At 48.8% G+C, this 24,691-nt stretch overlaps 1 protein-coding gene across 1 annotated transcript; it reads left to right on the top strand.

The window, feature by feature from the left end:
* The first annotated feature begins 395 nt into the window (after positions 1-395).
* LOC121833930 (G2/mitotic-specific cyclin-A-like) lies at positions 396-21,711 on the top strand. Its single transcript, XM_042287648.1, has 8 exons — positions 396-875; positions 4,454-4,700; positions 5,798-5,943; positions 8,213-8,436; positions 10,897-11,101; positions 13,309-13,422; positions 17,479-17,612; positions 20,990-21,711. The coding sequence occupies exons 1-8, from the start codon at positions 657-659 to the stop codon at positions 21,036-21,038; spliced, it is 1,338 nt and encodes a 445-aa protein (XP_042143582.1). The 5' UTR covers positions 396-656; the 3' UTR covers positions 21,039-21,711.
* The last annotated feature ends 2,980 nt before the right edge of the window (positions 21,712-24,691 follow it).

Genomic DNA, 24,691 nt, shown 5'->3' with positions numbered 1-24,691 from the left:
CACTTCGACCGAAATGCACTCCAGAGTGCGTATAGCTTTATTCATAATAAACTAGACATTAAATCGTTATTTATGACTTGCTTGAAGCTCATTGGGACGCCGCAGAGAAACAGCGATTAATAATTCGAAAAAAAAAAGATTCATTTTTATATCTTGCAGCACAGCGCACACAAATATCTGTTATTTTTGGACCAGATTTTGTGTTTCCAAATAAAGGTTCGAAGTGGCGCTGGTGGCGCCGTGATAGCGAAGGCGCGCGCGGTCGCGCGAACTTGCGCGATCAAAAAACATAAAAATAAGCGACGTATGGGCTTGACACGTGGCCTCACGTGACCCGAACCGGCACATTTCATTGGTCCGTTTGTGCGGAACCAACCCGTTGCGGTGAATTTAGCGCTTTTTCACTCAGCTGCATCGCTGCATTTCTGTCAGTTGGGTTCTGACAGCGCGGTTGGCTCGGGCGTGGGAAACGAATCCACATTCGGACATCAATACGAAGACCGCACACCGGCTCTGGTCAGCCACGAGTGTCACCGAAAGGAGCCCCCATGCAGCCGTGAGTCGGACCCACACCGAGAGACGCGAGATTTTCAAACTGACCCGTCTTTCTTTCTGCCCGTGAGCGCAAGAAGCGAGCCGACCGTTTTTTTTTAAACATGGCGAGGCGTCAAGCTCACGTTACGTCAGTTGTCGACGCCGGCGACGAAAACTCCAGATTCTTCGGGGCTGCCCCTTCCAAGAGGTCCGAGAACCCCGACAGCAAGATGCAGACCCAGGCTTTGACCAAGAGGCCGGCGCTGACCAATTTGCAGCCCGATTTGGTGGTGGGCGGTGGCAAGCAGGCCGGGCCCACGAAGCGGGATTTGGTTCGACAGGTGAGTCTTTTCATGCCTTGTCGCTTTGTTCCAGTCGTTGACTCCCCCTTTTTTTTATTGGTTTCCGGAGAACCTTCCTCATTTCTTTTATGTTTTATGTTGTCCTTGTTCATAGATCTTCCCGTGCATGAATATGCCTGTTCATTACGTTATCTTGAACCATTTGTAAACCTAACGTGTTGTTCGTCGCTTCTCTGTTGTTCGCGAGATTTTGGGGGCGCCTTGGACCTGGGATCTTTGTCGTGAAAGCTTCGGTTTGCTGTAATTCTGCTAGAGTTTTTCGTGGTAACTCCGGATTATCTTCGCAACATTTATTAAGCGTCCTCGTTTCGCTAGTTTGGTTGTGTGCCTTACGTGCGTTTTCAAAAAGATTTCGTAGATTTTTGTTTTTCTTACCGAGTAAATTTGTTAACAATCATGATACTCTGTGTACTGGATAAAAATATCTCGGTTACTCCTGATTGCTGCAGGGGTGAACATGCTAGGTCGACGCAGCAAGCGTGCTTACATATCCAGCCTGGATCGGCTTTTCCGAACGTTAGTGCTCAACGCCAGAATCTCAGTATTTTATTGTGAGAATATATGTTTTAAAAGCTATGGGGATTGGCAAGTACAGTGCTAATCAGACTTGTCTATAACGCGCGAGCGTGCAGATTTCTCCGGGGAGCGCTAGACTGCTGGCATTCGCGGAAGCTAAGCTAGTCACGTTGCGCAACGTGGAACGGCCCGCCCGAGAGGTATCCTGCCCACTCTATCGCTTGATAAGCGATAAAAGTAAAGTGCTTTATAATCTGCTTTTTTTTATGACGACATTGTTGATATGCCTTCATGCTTCAGTTTGTTTATTGTTCGAGCAATGGTACTTGCAAAAAGCGTGCGAGCATCCTTCCGCGTTCGCCGCCAGCTGATAGAGTGGGCAGGACACCCCTCGAGCGGGCCATTCCATGTTGCGCCACGTGACTAGGTTAGTTTCCGCGAATGCCACCAGTCTAGCGCTCCCCGGAGAATCCGCACGCTCGCGCGTTATAGACAAGTGTGATTAGCACTGTGCATGCATCATTTACAAGCCGGTAGTGTTTGGTGCGAACTGCCTTTCCATTGTGCTAACACTTCCATGCACGTTTGCGTAAAATCATACCTGTTCCTTTTTTTTTTTAGATATTTTTTGGCAATGCAAAATTTGAACAATCGTCAGCTTTCCGGTCATAGTGCTTTTCGCGATATCTGTGACAGGAACTTTGGAATGGGTGGTTTTCTATGTCCACCATTTCTTAAACTTTTTTTTGTCTTTTTTTTCTGATTTAAGCCATACATACAACCACTCATGCAGCTTCTCAAGCAGTTTGTTTATCTATCGAAATTGCCCAGTTTGTGAGGTTTGTGAGGACCTTTGCAGTTCACCTGGCCTCTTTTTGAATTCTGGTACATATGCGACGTTGTGCTCTCACTTATAGGGAGAAACTGACTTTCTCCCTTGGCAAGAAACTGAGAGCTTGAAGACTTAAGTTTCGTGTTCCTAGTAACCCCCCCCCCCTTTCTTTATAATGCTATGTGACCTTGTTAACCTAATGCTACAGAAGACTGCATGTGAGTAGTATGTTTACATCAACTAGAAATAGAGTAGAGTTTCCTCAATGTCAAAATGATGACATTTCTGGCTTGGTCAGAGTTCTCATGTACCAAACACAAACAGTAAAAAGACTATAGTTAGCAAATGTAGATGGTGCAGTTTAGAGCCACTGCATTTTGCTAAAGTACTGTATACCATGGCGTCGAATTCAGCTGGAGAAATTTGGCTTTAGATTTCTTTAGGTAAGAAATCTTATAGGCTGTCATTGGCCACCATCCTCAAGAAGCACTAAATGGCGTTTCTGAGATTGTCTGTTCTAGGTGATTACTCCTTCTACGAGAACTTAGCATCCCAGAAATTGTGAAATTGTGCTTGTGCGATGTCTATTTTCCTGCTAAAAATGTGATCGAAGTTTGTGCCACCCCCCTTCTTGAGCGGCAAAATCTGGAGCGCAGAATTCAGCGGAGGTGCTGGTGGCGCCTTTGCTTGCGATTGGCTGGCGCCTCTGCTGAATTATGTGCTCCAGATTGTTCTGCTCAGAAAGACGAGTGGCACGAATTTCGATAGCATTTTTAGTAGGGAAACGGACTTTGCAGGAGCATAATTTTTCGATTTCTGGGATGCTAAGTTATCGTAGAAGGAGTTATCACCAAGAACAGACAATCTCAGAAACGTCTCTAGTGCACCTCTAAATCCGGTGGGGAAAGGGGGGTTATGCAAAATTGTTTACACACTCTAAACAACCTGCGATTTCTGACTGTTCATAACGTAATGTGGGCATTTGAGTGGTTAATGAAAGAAAAGGTTCGCTAGGGCTACTGTTGAGTGGTCCACAGTCCGTGGGAGGTTGGGTCTTTGTCCTCTGACAAAGCTTGCCTACTCCAATGGCGCAATGCGGGCATTTTGAAACCACCGATGGTGTTGAGATGCACGTGTTTCGCTGCTCTTGAAACATGGTCGCTCTCGCGATGCCCATGCTGAGTGTCTAAACCCGATGGCTGCTCCCTAAGAGCAGCCAACAAGGAGGATAGAAGGGTAAGAGAGGGCATGACCGCGTAGCCTCCACAAGCCATGCTCCCTTGACGCCTCTTTCTCACTTTCCTCCTTACTCTCCTCACTTAAGCCCAATATGACCACGTGACCATAACTAGCCTTCGTCTAGCCTTCGATTTCATAAAACTTACTGGACGGAGCGTGCACAAGCCTGCAAGGAATCCTTCTACAATCAACGATCTCACACGTGATATGCCACTCGTACCAATTTCCAGAGGGATCTACGATCAAATTGGCGACATCGTTTGAACATTTTATGACTAGGCTTCACCAATATTGCAATGTGCCCCCTCCTAGTACTTATAACCTCCTTGGCAGCCAACCTGCTTGGCTCTGGTCTATGCTCCTTGCAATAATTAAGGAGCTTCTCTGATCTGCCGCCCAGACATCCCGTACACAGAATGTCTCAGTAATACATATGCGAATATGGGCAGCACCACGTCGAGAAGTCGAGTCGTGGTGCCACATTGCACCGCGACTCAATCCCCAACGTCGCTGCAGTCGCTGGCAGATAAAAAACGGCGTGTCTTTGAATTGCCAGTCTTCGAACACGTGCTTCATGCCTTCTGCGTGGCTGTGCACGCGTGATGCAGGTGTACGAGTTGTCGAAGGTAAGGCAGTCGCGCTGGAGTCGGGACAACTGGAGCTTTTGATTGTTTACGACACGACTACACTCATTCCGTGTTGCGAGACACCGAGAAGTCGCATGCCCAGGTGATCCCTTGCGGCGTTCCCACCAAACGTGGCGAGACGGTAGCCGAGGAAAGTTAGCCACCGTTCCAGAACGGCTGCACCAATCTCTTCTCTGCCTCTTTTAAAATGCGTTCCGGATTAACGAAGGACGCCTGACTCTCCGCGTGGCTCTAAAGCGACTCCAGTCCGGGGTATACGGTGCTCTTCTTCGGTCGCTTTGTCGATCGATTGAATCGACGGTGGCAACAACGTTCGAACGCAGCAATTCAACGCCCGGCGGTCGGCCAGACTGAGCTGCAGAGGATCCAGTTTGTGCCGTGCTCCACCGAGCTTCGAGATCTACGCAGAGTCGTCTAGCGCACGGGAGTCGCAAGTCGACGTCAAAGCGGCTGTCCCCGCCGTTGCTTCCGACGAGGACGACGAGAAGGCTCCGCATTCCGATGATCGGGGGGCGTCCGGCGATGTCTGCTCAGACTCTTCAGACTGTGGAATGGAGTGCGAGGCCGCGGGTGAGTCTGCCTTCGCGTCGCATACTGTCGGCGTTGCGGCTTTTTTTCACGACTCCTACACATCGTTTCACTTATTGCGCTGTGGTTAGCCCCATTGGCTCATGTCATAGGGAGCTTCCGTATTAAAGCTGCCCTAAAGACGTTCCTGAGATCGTCTGTTCTTGGTGACAACTCATACTACGGGATCGTAGCACCAGAGAAATTAAAAAGTATGCTCGTGCGACGTCCATTTTTTTACTAAAAATGTGATTGAAGTTAGTGACATGCCCCTTTCTGAGTGGAAAACTCTGGAACACGGAATCCAGCGGAGGCAGCCGCGTGACGATGAGCGAGTGTCAGCCAGGCCGTGTGCGCGTTGTCACGGCTCCGCTGGATTCTGTGCTCCAGAGTTTTCCGCTCAGAAAGGGGCATGTCACTAACTTCAATCACATTTTTAGTAGGAAAATGGACGTCGCACGAGCCTACTTTTTAATTTCTGTGGTTCTAAGATCCTGTACAATGAGTTACCAACAAGAACAGGCGGGCGGATGCAGGAATTTCCTGAGGGGGGGTCAGGTGTTGGTCAGCGTACCATATGTTTCGGAACCCCTTTTTCCTTGTTTCAGGCCATAAATTTTACATATTCAGAAATCAAGGGGGGGGGGGGGGGGGGGGTCAGGGCATCCGGACCCCCCCCCCCCCCTCTAAATCCGCCCCTGAAAACAGACGATCTCAGAAACGTCTTTAGTGCACCTTTAAAGTAAAAACAGCCTTGTTAGCTCACGTGTGCAGTTTTTACGCATTGACAAGTGCCAGAGAGCCTCCTACCTGATGCACACCTGTTCGGATATTTGCATAGAACGCGACAGACTAGGGCAGGCGAGGCTTACTCGAGGAGTCGCGGCGTAGTTGGTCACACTGAAATTCAAATGCCCGTATCGACCTTTACTTGACGGCTCCTGCGACTCGCGTCGTCGCCGCTCTGAAAATGGTGTAATGCGTGGGCGGAACAGGAGGCCGGGCGCTCCTGTCAAAACGTGTTAAGGGCGGCACTTTGGTTGCACCGACGAGCGGACCCCCCGCCGTCTTCCCCCCTCCCCAACCGGGGAACCCTGCAGACCGTGGACCCTGGGGCCCAGACTCCCCCATGGTCCTGGACGCGTCCCTGCACACGCTGGAGCCCATGTCCTACATGGAGATCCGGGACCTGGAGGCCAGCTCGGAGTACGCCCAGGACATCTACACCCACCTCAGGCAGCAGGAGGTGGGTGGGCTTCTCTTGTTCACGCCGCTGCTGATATGTCTTGCAAAAGGACGTGTTGGAAGCATACAGATGTATAAAGTAGACTTGCTCCATGTACGCACCATACCTCTTGTACGTTGTACGGGCAGTGTGACTGCGGCCTTGCGGGACGGTGCCGCTGCTTCGTTTTGGAAGGGCTTCGTCGCAGCTGGCGTGGTAGCGCCGCCAAATGGGCCGCTTTCTCCACCGGGGTCGGTTTGCTAGTGAGTGTGGGTATCTCTGCCGGAGGTTTTACTGTCGCATGACTGGCTTCGTGGGGACAAGGTACCTACAAAAAAAACTCGACGTCTACTGTTTTCTGCTATGTTTTCGAGGCTAGCGTCTCTTGTGTTGTGCTGCAGCTCGGCACTGCTGCGAGAGTGCACGGCTTTGTCTTGCATCTCGTTTTCACGCGCCCTCGTGCAAAGAAGACCGTCTAAACGCGTTTTAAACGTAAATGAGGTTTAATGTAATGTAAGATGGAGGAACGCCGATTCAGTTGTACGACTTTCATCATCTTCTTCATTTATTATCTCATTTCTGTTTTTTCTTTTTTCTTCAGACGATATAGCGCTCGAGCGAATGGCTTTTACGGTGTGCGAGCACTGTGGAAGATGTGCCAGCCTCGACTCTGCAGGGCAGCATAGGAGAGATGGGCTAGTTGGTATATCATTCCTTTTGACAGCAGTGCCATGAGACATGGACAGAAAGTAAGACGTAGCACAATTCTGTCCTCACTTAGATTATTCAAGTATGCTTTTGCACGGGCGAGAAGATGAAGAGGCTTAAAATGCAAGACTAATAGCATTTGTCTGCTTTAGGAGTGGCATGTGAAGTTATCTCTGGGAAAGGTAGTCTTGGAGTGAGAGTAAAAAAAAATGGGCAAGGGTCTGACGAGCGATATCAGCTGGAATGCTATTGCCTGTGTTACTAGTTGCATGCGGTTCAGGCAAAGGCAGCGCCAGGTGAGAAGGGGCAAGCACTAGGAAGGCTGGGGACGAGGAGAGAAAGCTCCTTTCCTTTCCAAAGTTCGTAGCGCTCTGCCTTTTCTCCTCACCTTCCTAGTCCTCGCCCTTTCTCTCTTTGCCTGGCGTTGCCTTCGTCTGCACTGCACACAACTAGTGACATGGAGTACAGGTACTTTCCGTTCTGAGCCAATGACGTCGCCAGAAAATCTCGCTGGGAGAAATACCTGCGTTCAGCAGCGAACCGCCCCGGGGAAGATTCCACACTCGAGGAAACCCCAATCTGGAGATTGATGCAGTAAACTGGTCATCTACCATCCTGGGAACAGTGGAAGCCGTGAGTTGTCGGGGGAATTCAGCGATTCCGTAAAGGCCGGGGATTCTCCACCTCGATCGGCATCGGTCGGGGAAATTGTGCTTTCCTTTCTCCGAGTGACTGCAAACAACGAGCGTCTGGTGCAGCACACATTGCTCACGACTCCGGTTGAAAACTAGTCTTCGTGGAACCCGAATTCTTGCCTCTCAGAACTCTGCCACCAAGACCAACTTGTCTTCTTGCACTTGCACCAGTGGGCTTGCCCAGAGGTTTATTTAAAACTGGACATTTATTCTACAAAAAACGTCAGACTGATAAGGTAACAGATTTTTTTTAGATGCCCCAGTGAGGAGGTTAAGGAGCCCCCGTTGCTCACAAGATGTGCAGGAAGTGTATGGCTTGTAGTTAAGCATTGACAGAAGGCTTAGATCTGCTAAAATCGCACTTAAACCGAGGAAACTCTTCACTCGGGGGTGGGGACGTTCGAGGAAATTTGGGAGTTTGGAGAGTCTTGGAGGAACCCCTACATCCCCCAGAAAGGCAGTTTGGGAACCCAGAGTAGTGACACCGCATTCCCCGATTGTTTCGCAAAGCATAAGAGCAGTTGACTATAGCTACCACTCGAATTGGGACTTCGCGAACCTTGGATACGGCGTCGAGAGGCTCGGGCAAATTCGTCTCGCTCAGTCGCGGAACCGCTTAAGCTGCTCCGCAAATTCAGACGAAACCTTGCTTAACTGTCAACGACGAGTTCGAGCACTCTAATGAAACTGTCCATCGTGCAGGCTTCCCACAAGTCCTTGAAAGTGTCGGAACTCTGAGCCGTCATTTTCAATGCCTCGTAAGTTGTTGAAAAAATATAAAAAAAGTTGCGGCACTGTACGAGAACGGCAAAGGGTGCAGGACCTCAAGCACGCCTTCTCACGCGAGTCTCTCACGGCTTTCCTCTTCTCTCCTCGGGTGTGCGAAGGAGAAGCTGACCCCGAAGCCAACGTACATGAGCAAGCAGCCGGACATCACGTCCTCGATGCGCGCTATCCTCGTCGACTGGCTGGTGGAGGTGGCCGAGGAGTATCGCCTGCACCCGGAGACTCTCTTCCTCGGCGTCTCCTACGTGGACCGCTTCCTCTCCGCCATGTCGGTGATCCGCAACAAGCTGCAGCTCGTCGGCACAGCCGCCCTCTACATCGCCGCGTGAGTGGACTCTTCGTGCGTGAGAGCGAAGGTGGTGACGTCACGCTCGTGCTCCGATCTTGATTGCACCCAACACTGATGCATGTTCTTTCTTTTTTTTATGGTTAGGGCAGCTTTTATGGCACAAGCCCAATTTATGTGCCCCAGGCATCGGTGATGGAAGTGCTGCGCCATTTGCGGCAAATTACATTATGAATCCTGGTACTTCTTGCGCCAGAATGCCATTTTTGCTAAGAATTGTGCCTCACATGTGCCTAGATGGGCCTAAATCAGAAAAATATTGATATTTTATTATTGGTCCACTTTAATATTTGGGGAAGTAGAGGGAAAAAAAATTTGACAAATATGACTTTCACGGCGTCTCTACACACCGTATATATATAGTTTGCCTCGTCTTATGTCAGACCACTGGCGAAGGCTCGAACACCCGCAACCAAAAACACTCGTATTACAAGTGCAAATCACGGGGCTATGGATTGCGCTTGGCTGGTTTAGCCGATGAAAGCACAGGCACAAGGAGATGATCAACGCAACGATGTCTCGCTTGGAAGCGGCAATTCAACTGGGCAGAGCCGTTGATGCTGGGCATCGACCGCTCTGGCCGCTTGATGCACTGGCTGGTTAATCGCCGACGTCTAAATTTCCAGTCGATTTCGGAGACAGTCTTGAGAAGCCTGTTGCAAAATACTAAGATCGTTGATTGCAGCTACTCGTACTCCTGATAAGAGCGCTCGGTTATCGTGGGTGCCACATGCCTCCGTGCCGTGGCACTTGCACCGCCTGCGTCAGCCTTCACTGCCTGTCATCAGTGTGCGCACGTCGAGCTTCACCGCTTTGCACCAGAGTGCTACGAGCAGCGGGTGACCTGGGGCAGCGCCGGGCCTAACGCGATAGGCATGGAAATTATGCTCCGAATTGTTACAGGTCGAGGTTTGTCCTAATTGCAAATTAATCTCTTCAAAAACATAAAAACAGAGAAAAAGGGAGAAAAAAAACAAGGGTCTATAAACAACTTAATTTTTGCGAGGACCTCGTTTTTGCGAATCGCTTACAATTCGCGAAAAACGGGTCCCGCGAACAATTCCGGTAAAATGTAAACGCATTCGAATCTATATATATTGAGATCATCCCACCGCATCGCGAAAATCGAAACCTGCGAAATATTCCAAAACTTCAGCTTTGAAATAAATGGCGAAATATTGAGCCCGCGATAAAATTATTCGTTTACAGTATAAACATTCGAATACATACAGTAGGCACGGTAGTCCCCGTGCAGCTGTAGATCGAAAGAGCAGCAAACTGATCAACTCCGATTCCTATGCCACTAAGGGAAGTGTCACCTTTAAAGCTCAAGTGTAGGCTTTTATAATCTTTTTGGGTGGTTGTCTTTGCACTTTAGGATATGTCTCGAGTTTGGTAGGTTCATTAAACTTACGGCTCAGATTGCTCTTGGTAGACGTGTTAGTGGATATGTTGTTTCTTGCTTGTATTTTAAATAAATTATATTTATAGGCTAAACAAACTACCAAGTGTAAAAGGGAGAGAGGATTTATTCCAGTGGAGTGTGGCACTACGATTCACGTTTCAATCATATTTGGTACCCATTATGCATGAAACCTACTCTGACTAGAGCCTTATTTAATACTATTCCTTTTACTCCATATCTGTTCTTATCAGAAATGGCAATAAGTAATATGCTCGCGTGTCAGAGGAACCCTCTATCGCTATCATAAGTGAACTCATTAAGATGCAATCTCGCAGTCGTCGGATATAGGTTGTCGGCAATTTCTAGATCTCGGCGTCCTCCTTGAAGGGCGAGGTTGACCTAAAGATCCACCTTTCTGTAACAATGGAAGAGCACGAGGAAGTTGCCTAAAGAAAAGAAATTATGTGCCCACAAAAAGTGACACTACACAATCAAACATTGTTTTCATTGCTTGCCCTTGCATGCTGCTACACGTTTAAAAAAACCAAAAAGACTGCCCGGTTGGGTGGGGCAGGCAACAAACACAGACACCATATGGAAGCGCCCCCTGCTCTATTCGGGCGTGGCACTCGAAGCGTTAAGGCTTGTCCACGCAGTTGCATCGACTGCGCTGCGTTGAGCAGCACAGGTGCTCCCCATTGGCTCGTCGTAGGGGTCACCATAGCAACAGCTCGACGCAAGCAGTCTTAACGAGACGCAAGTGGCGTCAGTCGTGTGGAGGAGCCTTTAAGCCATTCGTGACTTATTCGGTGCCTCCTCCTAGATTAGCTGCATTCGACAAACCCGTTGCAGATTTGACACCTTTTGTTGTGTTTTGGTGTCGCCAACCAGTGGCGTACGAACGCTCTTCTTAAAGAGCAGTTTTGGCAAGACTAGCTCGTACGGCCAGAAGACCGCTCTCGTTTCTCTCTTACCCTTGGTAAATGTGCCAGTTGTCTGTAGACCAATTGGTGCATTTGACGCGGGCGCTGCAGGAAGTTCGAGGAGATCTACGCGCCGGAGGTGTCGGAGTTTGTCTTCATCACGGACGACACGTACACGAAGCAGCAGGTGCTCCGGATGGAACAGCTGGTGCTCAAGGTGCTCTCGTTTGACATGGCGGCCCCCACCATCTACTACTTCCTGCTCCGCTTCGCGGAAGTCGGAAAGGCCCCGGACACCGTCAAGCACCTGGCTCATGTGAGAGGCTTTCTTCGATTAGGTGCCACCTTTGCCCTCAAAGGCCGGTGCGCACTTTTGCGACGGCTTGCGACATGATGCATTACGACCTCGCGCGATATCCTAAAGGGGAACTGAATGGGTTCTAAGATTGTCTGTTTATGACGACGACTCATTCTGCAGGCTCAAGTCATCCTAAAAAGTCCCGAAATCACGCTCGTAGGTGGCCGATTTCTGTATTAAAAATCTAACCGAAGATTGTGACACATACCTCTCTGCGCCTTAAAGCAGAGGGCGCCGTCGGACGGCATTTTCACTACAGCCTAGATTGGAGAGATGATCCGTCTTAAACCACGGGGAGCGTTTACAATTTGATGGTGGACACCTCGTGCGATCATGAGTCGCAGGCACGCTGTGTTTGCAGGTGGCGAGGAGGAAAGGCGGAGACGTTTGCAGACGATCGACGCTTATGCCACCTCCTCGCAGCTCGTTTTGCCAGTGTGGCCCATAAACCACGTCACCCCGATCGGGCACCCAAAGATTTAATTCTTGTCAAAATGTAATGCTCGATGCTCCTAAAAAGCAATATTACAGATATTTGTGATCTCGACGCAACTACCTCTTTTCATTGGTCCAATTTATGGAGAGAGTGGAGACCGGAGGATACCCCTCCCTCCCCACTCCCTGAAGAGGAAGTAGTCGTAGGGTATTTTTTGCTGGCAGTTTACGGTGACATCTTGCCATCTAGAACTGGTCATTTGTATTGACCAAGGCCCAATGAACAATAGGTCATTAAAAACAAGCGTCTACGAAAAGCACTTGAGTTCCCCTTTAAGACAAGAGAAAATACTGGCACCATGTATGAGACAACTTTGGAACTGCATTTCACTACAGTGAAGGTTTTGCAGTATTTGTGCTCGTTTATGACATTACCGTAAAGTTCCCAAAGAGCGCCCACCCAAAATGAAGAGATAAATGGTGAAAAATGGGGGTGGGCTATCTTTGGGGACGCCACAGCAAAACTTTATCAAAAATCGGCTACAAACCACGTGATGCGGGAACTGATAAGGCAGATCGCGAACACCAAACATTCGAGTGTCGCAATGCGATACGCGCGGGAATTCGCTACAAGCCTGTCTGTCACGGGAACCTATATCGCGCATGCAGATCAAGGACAGAGGCAGGAATCCGCTAAAATCTTTGTCACGGGATTGGATACCACAGATTGCGGACGCAGAGGTTCGCATTTCAGAGTGCAACATACATGTGGGAACAACTCGCGTGTTACAGGAGCCGATATCGCATTCGCGGATCACGGACAAAAACGCTGGTACCCGCTGTAAACTCGCTTGTCACACGTGCCGGTACAGCAAATGGCACAATTGACGCGATTCCCGTCGGACATTGCGTGACGTCCGACGGGACTCGGCGGGTGGGCGATGTTTCGAAATTTTCTTGCAGATATTTAGCCAGAAAAACGGGATGGGCGATCTCTCGAAACTTTACGGTAATGTTTTCAAGCCAGTGCGGAGAGAAACTCAGCTTTTTGCACAGGATTTGCTGTGACATCCGAACGACGCTGGGCTCTTATTGGCTTGGATTGAAAAAATAGTGGGTAAACTTCTATGCTGAATGCCTGAGGTCTACTCATTATTTTTTCTCCATTAGCCAATAAGAGATTGTCGTTCTGACATTATTGAAACCCTTGCAAAGAAATAGACAAACTTGCGCTCTGCATAGCAAAAGAATGACGCGAATAAAAAACGGGAAATGTCCGGAAATCGCAAGAGTTCCACAGCTGCCCGACAGATGCTAAGGGACCGCAAGAGGTTGTGCTTTGCATAGCGTGCTCTTTACATCAGTGCTTTGTGGACGCATTTTGCCGGTTTATGCAGTTGTCTGCTACTCATTTTATGACGTCGACTTTATGCCGATTTTGCCTGCAATGCAATGGAGCTGCGAAAAGCCATTTTACAGATTTAGAATAGGAGTGTAGCAGTTCAGCCATTTTAGGAGTGGGAATGGGCTCTGTCTTCACTTCTAGGAGTTGAAAAGGATAAACTAATTCCCTGGAATTTGGGCGGGGAAGAGGGTGCTTGTTCCAGAACACTGGCCTAAAGGGACATCTACCCCTTCCATCAAGCGTGTTAATTATGAGAAGTTTGGAAGTGTCTTCTCTGTGCTTTTAAACCAGTGGCCGCTCGAATATAGCGTGGCATTTCTTTCAGTATCTGTGCGAGCTGACGTTGCTGGAGGACGACCCGTACCTTCAGTACCTGCCCAGCATCGTTGCCGGTGCCTCCTTGTGCCTGGCAAACCACACACTCAAACGATACCCATGGGTAAATCTGATTTATCAATCGCTTAGCGTTCTTATTCCCCGTGGTGAACAGCAATGAGGATGTAGCTACAGAAGTAGCGGTGCTAACACTCCCCCACCTCTTAAAGGCAGACTTCGCGCTTTCCACTTTTGCTGTCCTCCTTTCCTATATGATCTCCAGTTTTTACCTCGCCCCAACTTGGCTCTTCTCGCAGCTTAGGAGAGGGGAAAGCTAAGAGGATTGTCTTCCCGGCAGTAAACCGAGGTTGTACGTCGGCCTTTCAAGAGAATGGCATCTCCGCAAAATTAGTTTTATTTTTTGACAGGCGGTTTAATATGGTGTCGGGAGACTACCAACCAGTTCAACGTGTGTCTCGTAAGTTACGACAAATAACGAGTAATAGAGGTAGTACCGTCAGTAGCACAGCGCGAAGAAGAGAGGAGTATGTTCACGGCGTAAGAAAAATGGGCAACGTTTTCATTAAAACTTGTTGCACATTTCGCGTTTTGTTTTATGACTCCTTAAAAACTTTGTTTGAAACTGTGGGGTTTGATTTCCGCAGTTTCGAAGCCTGAATTTCCATGAAATTCAGGCTTGGAATTTAAAATTCAACTTTTGAACCTTAGCAGACCTTGAACCTTAGCAGAGTTATAATGTTGAAAACTTTTCAAATTCGGATCTAAGAGAGGTTTGAACATTTCGAAACCTTTAGAACTGGAACTTTGGGGGGTTCGCGGCATCCCTAAAAAACGTTTGCAAAGCTCTTGAGGGTAACTTTAATTGGTTCGTGCTTGTCGATTCGAACGTTCCCGTTGTAGGTCCTGCAACAGATGCTGCGATCGTAGACTTTGCGTGCGGCCGGGGCAAACAAGAAGTGACGTTGGAGAGGCACTCGGGAAACGCCGACGACTGCGGAGATGCGAAACATCTTAGGGCTACTTCAAAACAAAGCGGAGTGCGGTGACGGTGACAGTGTTCTTGCAATGCCTGGAGCAATTCGAGGAGAACTCGTGCCAGGATGAAACCATCTGCAAACTCCATTTAGTTATTCTTTTACTCTATAAATCGGCCGCAAGATGTTCATAACCAAGGTTGGTTTGAATAAATGTACGGTCAGAGTGTACCGTAGTCTTACCATCCGCCTTCAAGGTGTTGGCACCATTTTTTTAATATGAAATTCTTTTTGCTGTCCCCTTGACTTCATTATAGCTAAGGATTACTGCAGTTTGACCGGAGAGAAAACGAATTTCCAGCCAATATATTTCGAGGACACCTACGCACTTATGAGTTGTGAATGGGAAAGCATGCATGTCGACCTTCCGTTCCCTCAGTTCTTCTGCGGCGTCATCGCGTGGACGACCAGGTTTTGCTTGCCGACGGCCGAGCATGCGCTCTCGTGAAGTGGCCGCGCTCAGCTCGGCCGTGCACCCTTTCTTGAGTTTGCCCGAGCGGGCTCTGCGGCCAGGTCTGCATCTCGCCGGGCCGCTGCGTACACTGCGCCACCACGGAGAGGGCTTCTCTGGTGGCGTCCCTTGGAACTACGCCGCACGAGAGCCAATGGGAGCCCCGTTCCTTAAAAACTATGACATGCGCCAGCCAATGGGCCGTCAGATTTCTGCTGCAGACAACATTTGGACGGGGGAAGGTGCCGTTTGGCGTGGCTTCAATGCTCCATGGGACCAGTTAATGCTTTCGCATTAAAATTGTGCTATGGGTGGTTGGGCTCTTGGAGGTCGTGTTAAAATGAGAACATCAGTGAGCATAGATACCCTGTCGGCCTCGCACAGTGGTTAGAGATCTTCATCGTATTGACGGCAAGATTTCTTTTTTTAATGTTCTAGTTGTAAGATTTGACGCGAGTGTTTGTTTTGCATGTTGCTTTACTGACACTCTAGTTCAGGTGGGCAGTTCCTTGCCCCTTGACCAATTGTGCAGCGGGCAAGCGGCGCATCTGCTACTTTTTATGCAGACCTTCATGAGCCATCGTTGTGGGGCGAACGTCAAGGAGTTTCGGCCAAAAAGCCATTGAAGTCTGTTGTGCTTAAAGGGGTACTCCCACCACATTTTTTTCAGCCACCCCAACTAACTCCGTTTTTTTAATCGCCGGCCTTTACCATCTCTGGTGTACTTTTTTGTATCGCAAAAGTCAAAATAGTTATTGTGAAATGGGCAAATGAATGTGATGTCCAACCTAACATTCAAGTATACCTGGACTTTTCAGTGTCACATTACAGACGAGCAGGTAGTCTAAATACCGTATTTACACAATTGTATGTAACCCCCCCCCCCCCCCTGAAAAAATACCACAGCAGCAAAAAAGAAAGATGATACTTTAGAGGCACATTCTATGGCAAACCGCTGCCTCCAGCATGCATTCGATGCCTTCTGCCGTGCTTTTGCCGCTCAAACACATGCGAGGCGCACGAGATGCCGGAGAGTTATCAAAGCTGGAGGCGGAACAACTGAAGCTGCTCCCTGTACTTCTCGCTCTTTTTCCGCTACTAGACACTATGATTCGTCGATGTCGTCCTACAAATTCTCGCTCTTAGCAAATGACCGCATCTTCCGCGCTTCCTCTGTGATCGCGTCGCCCGTCACGGGCAACAGACGATCGCGCACTTCTGCGACGTACGTTGCAAGCTTGACCTCTAATTCCGGAAAGCATCCGGACCTGTCGTGACTTTGGCCCTCGGAAGCTTCTGTTTGTCGCCCCGATTAAACCCCTTTGCCGATGCAGACGCTCCTGGAGCACCGCCCGCTTTGACGGGTCGAACTTGCGTCCAGCAGCGCTGTTTTCGGTCCCTTTCTGATGAAGTAGGGGCCGTAAATGAACATCGAAAACCGAAGCTGCCTAGATCACAAGTGTCGACAGCAAAAAACCTATTTGGCACCCCAGCAAGCTTGCATGACCTCGACTTTAGATCAAACGATGTGCGACCGTGCATTTTGCGAAGAGCAGGGGAGTGAGGCTGTTCCAGGGTCGTTCCGAAGGGGCTCTTGCTTTAAGTGCCGTCACCCTTGTGATTCAGGCGTGTCCGTTCACTGCGAAACATTCAGGCTGGTTTGCGAATGGAAATGATTAATACTTTTCCGCGCAATTAAAATCAAGAGGAAAAGTTGTAAAATAAGCGTACGAAATGGCGCAGTGCTACTCGTTCAACCGACTGAACTCGAGCAAAAGTGTTCTTGATGTCGGAGTTGATTCATTTTTGTCGGCTGTGGAATGCTTTGTTTCTACGACTCGACCTACAATCGTGTAAATGCAGTACAGTATGCCAAGCATTTGTTTCATCCTGCAGCATGGGTGGTTGATCGAGTTTCCAAAACATTTATTTGATGCCATGAAACTGCTTGTAATCAGTGGGAACCTATTCTACATTCCAAAAATGAACCCCTACCTACCGCTGGCGTCACTTTTTCATTGTTGCCAGTTGAAACTTTCAGTCTCAAAAAGAAAACCGAGGACCAACATTTTAAATTTAATAAATTGGCGGAAATGTTTTGGCCAAACAATTCGGTTAATTCGGCAGTGTTTGTCGTGTGGGGGCGGTGGTAGTCCCCAGGAAGAAAGAACAAGTTTAAAGATTAAGATAACTGTTTATTACGGAAAAGAAAGGTTTGTCTGAGTCAATGGGACGGTCAGAAGCAACTGGAAAGAGAAGAACGTGGGCTTGGAGTACTTTGAGGCGATGGCAGCGGGCGAAGGCGAGGCTAGTTTATAAAGTGAGGGGTAAGGTTACAGCTGCGGCGAAGAAGTCGGCTGCCGGGGCTTGCGAGCAGAGTCGATTTGGCTGGTGTTTACATTTGGGCGATGGGTAGAACCGAGGGCGAGAAGAATGGACGGTGGGTTTGCACAGCGAGGGCTCGTTGGCTCTAGAGAACTCGGGTTGCGGGGAGCAATTCGGAAGAAAAGAACTGAGCGGGGGCGGCAGAGGGGATGGAAGAATAACAGATGGCTACGGTTAACACATGCTCACGGTTGAGTCAATTTGAGGCAAATCGGGGACTATGAAGAAAACACTGGAGTGCCCCTTTAACTTCCGCAATCCGTATGCCTTTCCTTCTCATTCCGTGCAGTCCTCGGACCTGGTCCTTTACTCTGGCTACAACCTGGAGGACTTCAAGGAGTGCGTCCACAGCCTGTACAGCAGCTTCTGCAATGCTGGCACGAAAGCACAGCAGGCCATCCAGGAGAAGTTCAAGTCCTCCAAGTGAGTAGACTGCACTGCATGCCTTTTTGTTCTGTGCTCCCTTGTGAGCCCTCTAATTTCATTGTCAAGACTCCTGTGACGAAAATGACCATGTGGGGAACATCGATTTAAAACTTGATATCTTGGCCTTGTCTGGCGGCTTGTTTCGAGAAAGCAGCAATGATTGACGGTACTTCAGGCATGGTGTCAAACATCCTTTGCAAAAATGGGAAGACATTGGTGAGAACATAGGAGATTGCATTGTTGCTGTCATGCAGTATAATCACTGGCAGTATCATTGCGTTCAAAACGATGCGGTTCTACTTCGTTTGGGAACTTCGAAGTCCCTTGTAATTTTACAGGGTGCTGTTAAGGACTAGCTTCCCCAGCTACCGTCATCTATGAGCAATGGCGGCAACCTTTCCTGCCTTTCTACTCTGGTTTTCGCCAGAGTGGAAAGGCTAAATTTCTCTAGGTGTCATCCTTGAGGTCGCCCATGAGGTCGTCTGAGAAGTTGTCCTTGAGGACGTCCAAGAGGTCTCGAGGTCGTCCCACCATAGTACAGCTTTGCTGGTCTTCCTTCTTCACCAGAGTGGAAAGGCTGAAAGTTTTTTAAAGTTTATTTAGGGGAGCCCTTTTATGGTATTTGTGGCAGTGAAGAGGCATATTACTCGGTGTTCAAGCAAAATTAAAACCGCTGCACTCTGCTAGCCCCCCTGATGCGAGATAACCAAATGCCACATTCTTCAATAACTCTATCGTTCCTTTGGCTTTTCGCAGCAGCTGTATGGTGATAGTGCCAGGCATTGCCATACTTTTATTTATGTCGAATTCGGGTGGTCAATCGTCGGCAATTTATTTTGCCAGAAAACTGGCAATAGTGTTTCCTACCTGCCAATTCTTCTGATTTTTTTTAGAAATGTATGAATTGAGACTAATTTTACAATTTTACAAATCTTGCTTCAAATTTAAAAAAAATTTAATAATTCTTTTTTTAATTTTTTTTTTGTAAAATTGCTGCTGGTGGTATATTGCACCGCCACAAGAGGGCGATAGGTACCATCCACGCAGCGTCGTGGTTTTTACTATTTGTCTATCCAGTGGCCACGGATCCAAAACCAATCCAAAGCCGAAAGCCTTTGTTCATATGTTTGGCGGCGCACGTTGGTTTGACGTGTTGTGCCTCGCTGTTTTGGCCAGTTTCGTGGCAAGCAGAGCGGTGTCATTGATGCACGTATATTCATAGCATTTCCCTAGTCGCGGTGGCTTTGCAGCGCAATAGCGAACTCCAAACCTCGAAAGAGGTACTTTCAAGTGTTCCTGAAATCCTACATGTTGGAATTCCCGTGCTTTGTGCCGTCCAAGACGTGAGAGAAGTTTGCATTTTGTCACACGTGCACGTGTGATGTAAGCGTTTCGCACGGTGGCAAGGCTGACATTAAGCTGCACATCGCTTCGCATAAACACCAGCGATAAGTGCCTGCCTCTTACGACTCCCCCCCCTCCGCGACTGCGGGAGTTTTACGAATTTGAAAGTCCACAGGTTGGCAGGTATGGTGCTCGCGTTGTCAGTTTCTGGCTGGCGCGCACCATTCGGGTGGTGGTTCTCCGGCAAGCACCAAAAAATTTGCGGCGCTTTTTCCGCCTGAGCTCCGAACGGCCAGGCGAGCGGGCGTCAGACTGTCCGGTGTCGTCACCTCCGAAATGGGAGGGGTCAGCGAGAAAAACTGAGCAAAAGAACAATACTGATCCGAAGTCTATGTGGCAATTTGAGTTAGTTTGTTCATGATCGTAGACAAGCGCCAAAAAATAGACGGGCACAAAAAGTTGACGTAAATACTGGCCCCGAGTTGCGCCAGTGTTCACGTCAACTTCTTGTCCCTGTCTGTAATGTGAAGCCACTTGACCAGCCAATACTCGAGCCAGTCCATGCCATTGGGACACGGGTGACGCGGCAGCAGCAGCCTCGCTAGCGGTGTCTTGCGGTCCAGCGGCGAAGTAAACTGCCACCGTCTGGCGTTCCATGTTCGGTTGCTGAGGGTCACGTGATGTAACGCCGGCACGTTTGTGGTGGCCGGTACCACTGGCTCGGTCTTGCCGGCGATTGACCACCCGAATTCGCCATTAGTGTGGACACTTAGAGAGAGTGCAGTGACATGCAGTACGCTCGCAACAGTTCAACCTCGGATATGCCATACTTCTGGTTAATCTGAACTAAACTTAAAAATTTGGGTTGTCCCATTGTGTTTAATGTAATTTTTTAATCAAATTTCATAAGCCGTTTAATTCTAATGGCATTTTCGTTCAGTTCAGTATTTGTTTTGTCTCGCTGCCCCCGTTGAGTGTGCTTTTTTCCAAGCATTGGTGCCATGCGGAGAAGAAACACCTGCGGGGCTTGTATCCGCGGGTGTTGCTTTTCCGCAATGTTCTGGTGCTCGGTAAGAAGCACGCTCAATGGGGCTAAAGCAGGGGACACATGAGCAATGAAAGTGCAGCAGTTTCAATAGCAACTTGCACGGACGTTGTGACAGGCGGCATGCCGTAGGTGCGGCGTCCACGCAAGTTGCCATGTAAATTGCAGTGCAGCGCCTGTTTTTATCGCTCGTGCGTCCCCTGCCTGACAGTCCACAACAGACACCTTTTTTGTTAGATGAACAGACTTAATTTTGTTTTAAGGTGTCACGTGCTGTCTAAACAGTCCACGATAAACATTTTTGAGGGGTGAAATAACTTGTGTTGTATGTTTCAGCTATGTTTTATGCATGGCATACCTGCTTATGATTATAGGCCCATGTGCGTGCCAGTGCATTTAGCCGGCCTGTTCACCCGCTTAGTGTAATTCGGTCGGTGTGGTATCTGGCTGGGAATGGTTTGTTCCTTGTTCCATCCCCATCCGAGAGTAATCTTTCATTTGTATTTTGATAATGGGTCTATATGCTTTATATAACTTCAACCTATGTGGAACAGTCGAGAGTTGGAGCAGTTCTAAAACGAAGTATAAACAGATTCTGCCTTAAAAATGTGGAGCCCTACTTAGGCCTACAACGTTTTGGTGCTGCCTGCCTTCCTGAGTACTAGCACGCTTACCGTTGAATGCACAAACCTTGCTCCAATCTAGGTGCCCCTTCACTTGCTCGAGGAAGGCGAGAGGGCCGGCGCTGGCCAATCGCGAGGGCGAATAAGCAGCCTAGGTCGCCTATTCGTCCTCCCGATTGGCCGGCGCCGGCCCTCGCGCCTTCCTCGAGGAAGTGGAGGTGCACCTCAATTGGGGCGAGGTTTGTGACTTCGGCGCCTAGTTCAGTGAACGTCCCTTCTATGTCCTAAGGAATTGCAGAAAAAAGTGTGCTGCTAGGGCTCTAGTCGCTCACAAACCGCCTTTTGTTTTTCCTCCACACCAGGTTTCACTGCGTCGCAAATCTGAAGCCTGCGTGCACGCTGCCTTTCTAGCGGACGGCTCCGTGTCACCGCCACTGCCGCTCAACCTGAAGTTTTTTAATTGCATGTGGGACAATAACGTACACCGATGGTCGAACTGTGCAATTTCATGTCTTGTGCCATTGTGAAAAGAATGAATGTTGCCACTGCTGTTGCAAGCATTTTAATGAAACCCATTTTTTTATGTGGGGCAAGGGGGGGGGGGGGGGGGCGGGGGGCCAATATTTCTGTGTTTTGTCTCTTCCTTTGACGCACTATAGGCGAAACTGTTGACTTGGCTGCCAGGCCCAGTAACGAGAGAGTTAAGAATTGTGCAACGCGTTGCCATTTTTCTAACCGGAGACCTGCAACATCTTAGGGCAGCAGGGCGCATGTTCTCTGGCTCGCTTCAGATTGATCCTGGTGGCCTTGTTTGCAGTTCGCATCTCGCAGCCTTTACTTGCCCCTCCCATTCAGTTTTTAATTCCCATGGTCGGTCTCTGACATATTCATGTACAGTGCAGATATGATTCGCATGCATCATCCAAAGAGACATTTTTAAGGTGTATGAAAGGGAGCTATATTTATCTAATTGTCACATCCTTTTTTTTAACAAACTGACTCCATTTTAAGCCCTGTACATAAGCGTCGAACAAAGTATTATTTTTAAGCCAGTATTTCTGTTCAATAAATGTCCTGAACCAGATTTCGTTGGTCTGCATTGGTGTGTTTTGAATGAATGCGATTGGTTCAGAAAAGTGCATGTCTGTGCTTTAGTTACTCCCCTGCCGGCCTCTCACGAGGCTTACAAAAAAGGTATGTTTTTAGCTCGCAATTCGTGCGGCGATTTATGTACCCTGGCATGCGGCTAAACTACCATTGTGCCGTAAACGCATCTACGGCAAATGCAAAATGCCTCAAGGTAACGTATACTCCGGTGACCCGAACTAAACGAACCGGTGACTCGGTTTTGTGATCAGCCCGAATGCTTCAACCAGAGTGAAAATGTAATCTTTGAATCTGGCGTGTTTCAGGTTAAGATGTTAATGTTGGGGAGGGGTAGTGGAGGAGATGAGATGTAACACCTAGTAGCCATGGTAGGTCTATTGACTGGTAAACAGTTGAACGAATCTGGCATGAAGTTCCGCAACTGCGAAAGGGCAGATGCGTCAAAGTCCTGCAGATTTGCGAAGTCTCCGGGAGACTGTGTCCGAGGGGTACCTGAGAAGCGCAAAAAAGGACAGAACAAAACTGGGTAAAAAAAATAAGTAACCATAAAAAACTGTCATTTGAAGTCCCAAGCAAATAATGCAGAAACCCCTTTGCCTTCTATTTAGTATAGGGATCTGCAGGGGACTAATGAGCAGGACTTTTCGCCTGCTCGGTCTCGCAAAGAAATTGGTGTTTGTGGGTCGGAAACACCATTGAGACTTGTTATGGACGCTCCACCCTTCGGGCATGGATCTATTGTACATCTTTCCCAGTTTTCCAAAAACAAACATTTCAATACAATGCCTTGAATTAGTAACGTGTGTTATGGTCACTCGTAGGCTGGATCGCGTATTAGGAGCCAGACGATGACAGCACCGGCAGCCATTGCTTGTCACCAGGCAAAACTCTTTGAAGCTTGTGTGAAGTGTCTTGTAAAGGAACTTTGTTTTCCAGGAATATTAAGACAGAATTTGCCGGTGTGAGTAACTCTTCAGAAAATTGCAAAAACAACATGCCAATCTCTGTCATCTGCTCAACCTTTCCGAATCTTAGTCATGCTTCAGATAACTCCACAGTGTATCATTGATGATAAAGAGGCAGTCGACAGGATCCCGTGCAGAGCAACAAGAACGTAGTTTTATGGACGTCGGAGGTATTTATCAGATAGCGCCGGGCGTACTGCACATGACTAGTGCCTTGTCATGCGAGGCGTTGTACATGATAAGCCCGATACATCTCTTCACGGGTAACAAGAGACAAAGTACAAAGTACAAGTTCATGCCACTTGATTGAAGTTACTGTCATAATGGAGACGCTCTGGAGGCTTCACCGTGCGAGTCGACTTCCTGGCTTGTGACCCTGACCCGCCATCGCCTGAAAGTTGCTGTTGGCATGGCGGTGCTAAGGGCTGTCTCGTCGTAACAGTGGCCAGGTTTCTGTTGACCGTAGGTGCTCCACCGCCGATTAGAGTTTCCTGGACCTGCGACGTCGCCCCGTTGCTCGGGGTCGACTCTGTCTGGACTGGAAGCTCGGCGCCACTCTCGTCTGGACCGGGTGTACTCCAGTCATCGTCGTCACTCGCTTCCGCATAGTGCTCTCTGGCATGTAGCAGGTGCTGCTGGTTACGTCTCAGTATTCGGTGATCTTCTGTCAACACACGGTAAGACCTGGGAGGGGCCGTGTCAATCCCCTTGGCTTTCTGCAGCCATGCAGTGTCTCTAATCCTCACAACGTGCAGACTTCGAGCATACTGCTCGAAGTCTGCTGCGACAATGAACCACAGTTTTTGCAGCTTCACTTCTTTGACGTTCTTTCGATGCCGTAGCCTTCAGGAACAGCTCGACCTCCTCCTTGAAGTGCTTCCAGTTTTCGAACAGGTTGCCCGACAGTTGCAAGGGCTCCGGCGTTTTGAGCAGATCCATCGTCGCCGCTGCGTCGTCCGACTACGCTTGGGCCCGCACCGGCCACTTCTGACACCATGTAACATTGATGAGAAAGAGGCAGTCGACAGGATCGTGTGCAGAGCAACAAGAACATAGTTTAATGGACGTTGGCGGTATTTATCAGATAGCACCGGGCGCACTGCGCATGACTAGTGCCTTGTCATGCTAGGCGCTGTACATAATAAGCCCTATACAGACAGGAACCCAGTTTCTTTTATTCTACAGCGTACCATATGTTTAGGATCTTCTCCCCCTCTCCCTCGTTTCACGCCCTAAATTTTACAGATGAAGAAATCAAGAGTGGGGTCAGGACATCCGGACCTCCCCCCTCTAAATCCGCCCCTGTTCGTACCCTTCCTCCCTCCTCCTCAAGAGCTTCACTCCAATTCGGCATTTCAGAGAATTGTAAACGTCAATTTTTTTTAAATGTCTTTATTAAGGGGTATCGAAGCCGAGTGGGCTAGCGCCCACCAGATCGAAGTACGTGGAGAGAAAGCTCGCGCTGGAGAACCCAGTGATTCTGAGCTCAATCCCCAGCCCTGCCCGAAGAACACACTTCCAATGAAGTGAGTTCGGGGAGCACACTACGCTCGCTCCGGTAGACCAAGTGTGTAATCTCGATAGCAGTGTTTAATGAGTTAAAATAACAGAAGAAATTAACGCTGCGTAAAATTAGTTTTATTTTGACAAGACTAATGTTAGATGCGCATTTGTTTTCTGTTGGCAGGAAAGTAGTGCATTGTAGAAAAACAAGCGGCTAATCTAGTTTCAAGCCTTGGCCCCTGCGCGACGGCCGACGAAGGCCAGGAGGCACCTGCACGACTCCACCAGGGATCTGAAGGTTGCAGGAGAGACGCGAAAGGCTTTCTTGAAGTAGAACTCGCCCAAATGGAGCAAGGTGTCTTCGAACCACCGTTCGTTCCTCTGGAAAGTCCACCGTTTTCGACTGATCACGGGTAGGTTGTCGGTCATGAGAGTGGCTATGGTGAAGGCATTGGCCTGCAGCTGCTGATCGATGTTACTTGAAATTCT

This window comes from Ixodes scapularis, unplaced genomic scaffold, assembly GCF_016920785.2.
Source record: "Ixodes scapularis isolate PalLabHiFi unplaced genomic scaffold, ASM1692078v2 ptg000080l_1__unscaffolded, whole genome shotgun sequence".
Taxonomy (NCBI): Eukaryota; Metazoa; Arthropoda; class Arachnida; order Ixodida; family Ixodidae; genus Ixodes; species Ixodes scapularis.
This window is presented reverse-complemented; position numbering and strand designations above follow the sequence as displayed.

What these genes read in the sequence shown, in the direction of transcription:
- LOC121833930 (XM_042287648.1), top strand. Translation starts at nt 657, where the DNA reads ATGGCGAGGCGTCAAGCTCACGTTACGTCAGTTGTCGACGCCGGCGAC. An exon ending in CCCACCTCAGGCAGCAGGAG is followed by an intron (nt 5,944 to 8,212) that starts GTGGGTGGGCTT and finishes GGGTGTGCGAAG; the next exon opens with GAGAAGCTGACCCCGAAGCC. An exon ending in GCCGCCCTCTACATCGCCGC is followed by an intron (nt 8,437 to 10,896) that starts GTGAGTGGACTC and finishes CGGGCGCTGCAG; the next exon opens with GAAGTTCGAGGAGATCTACG.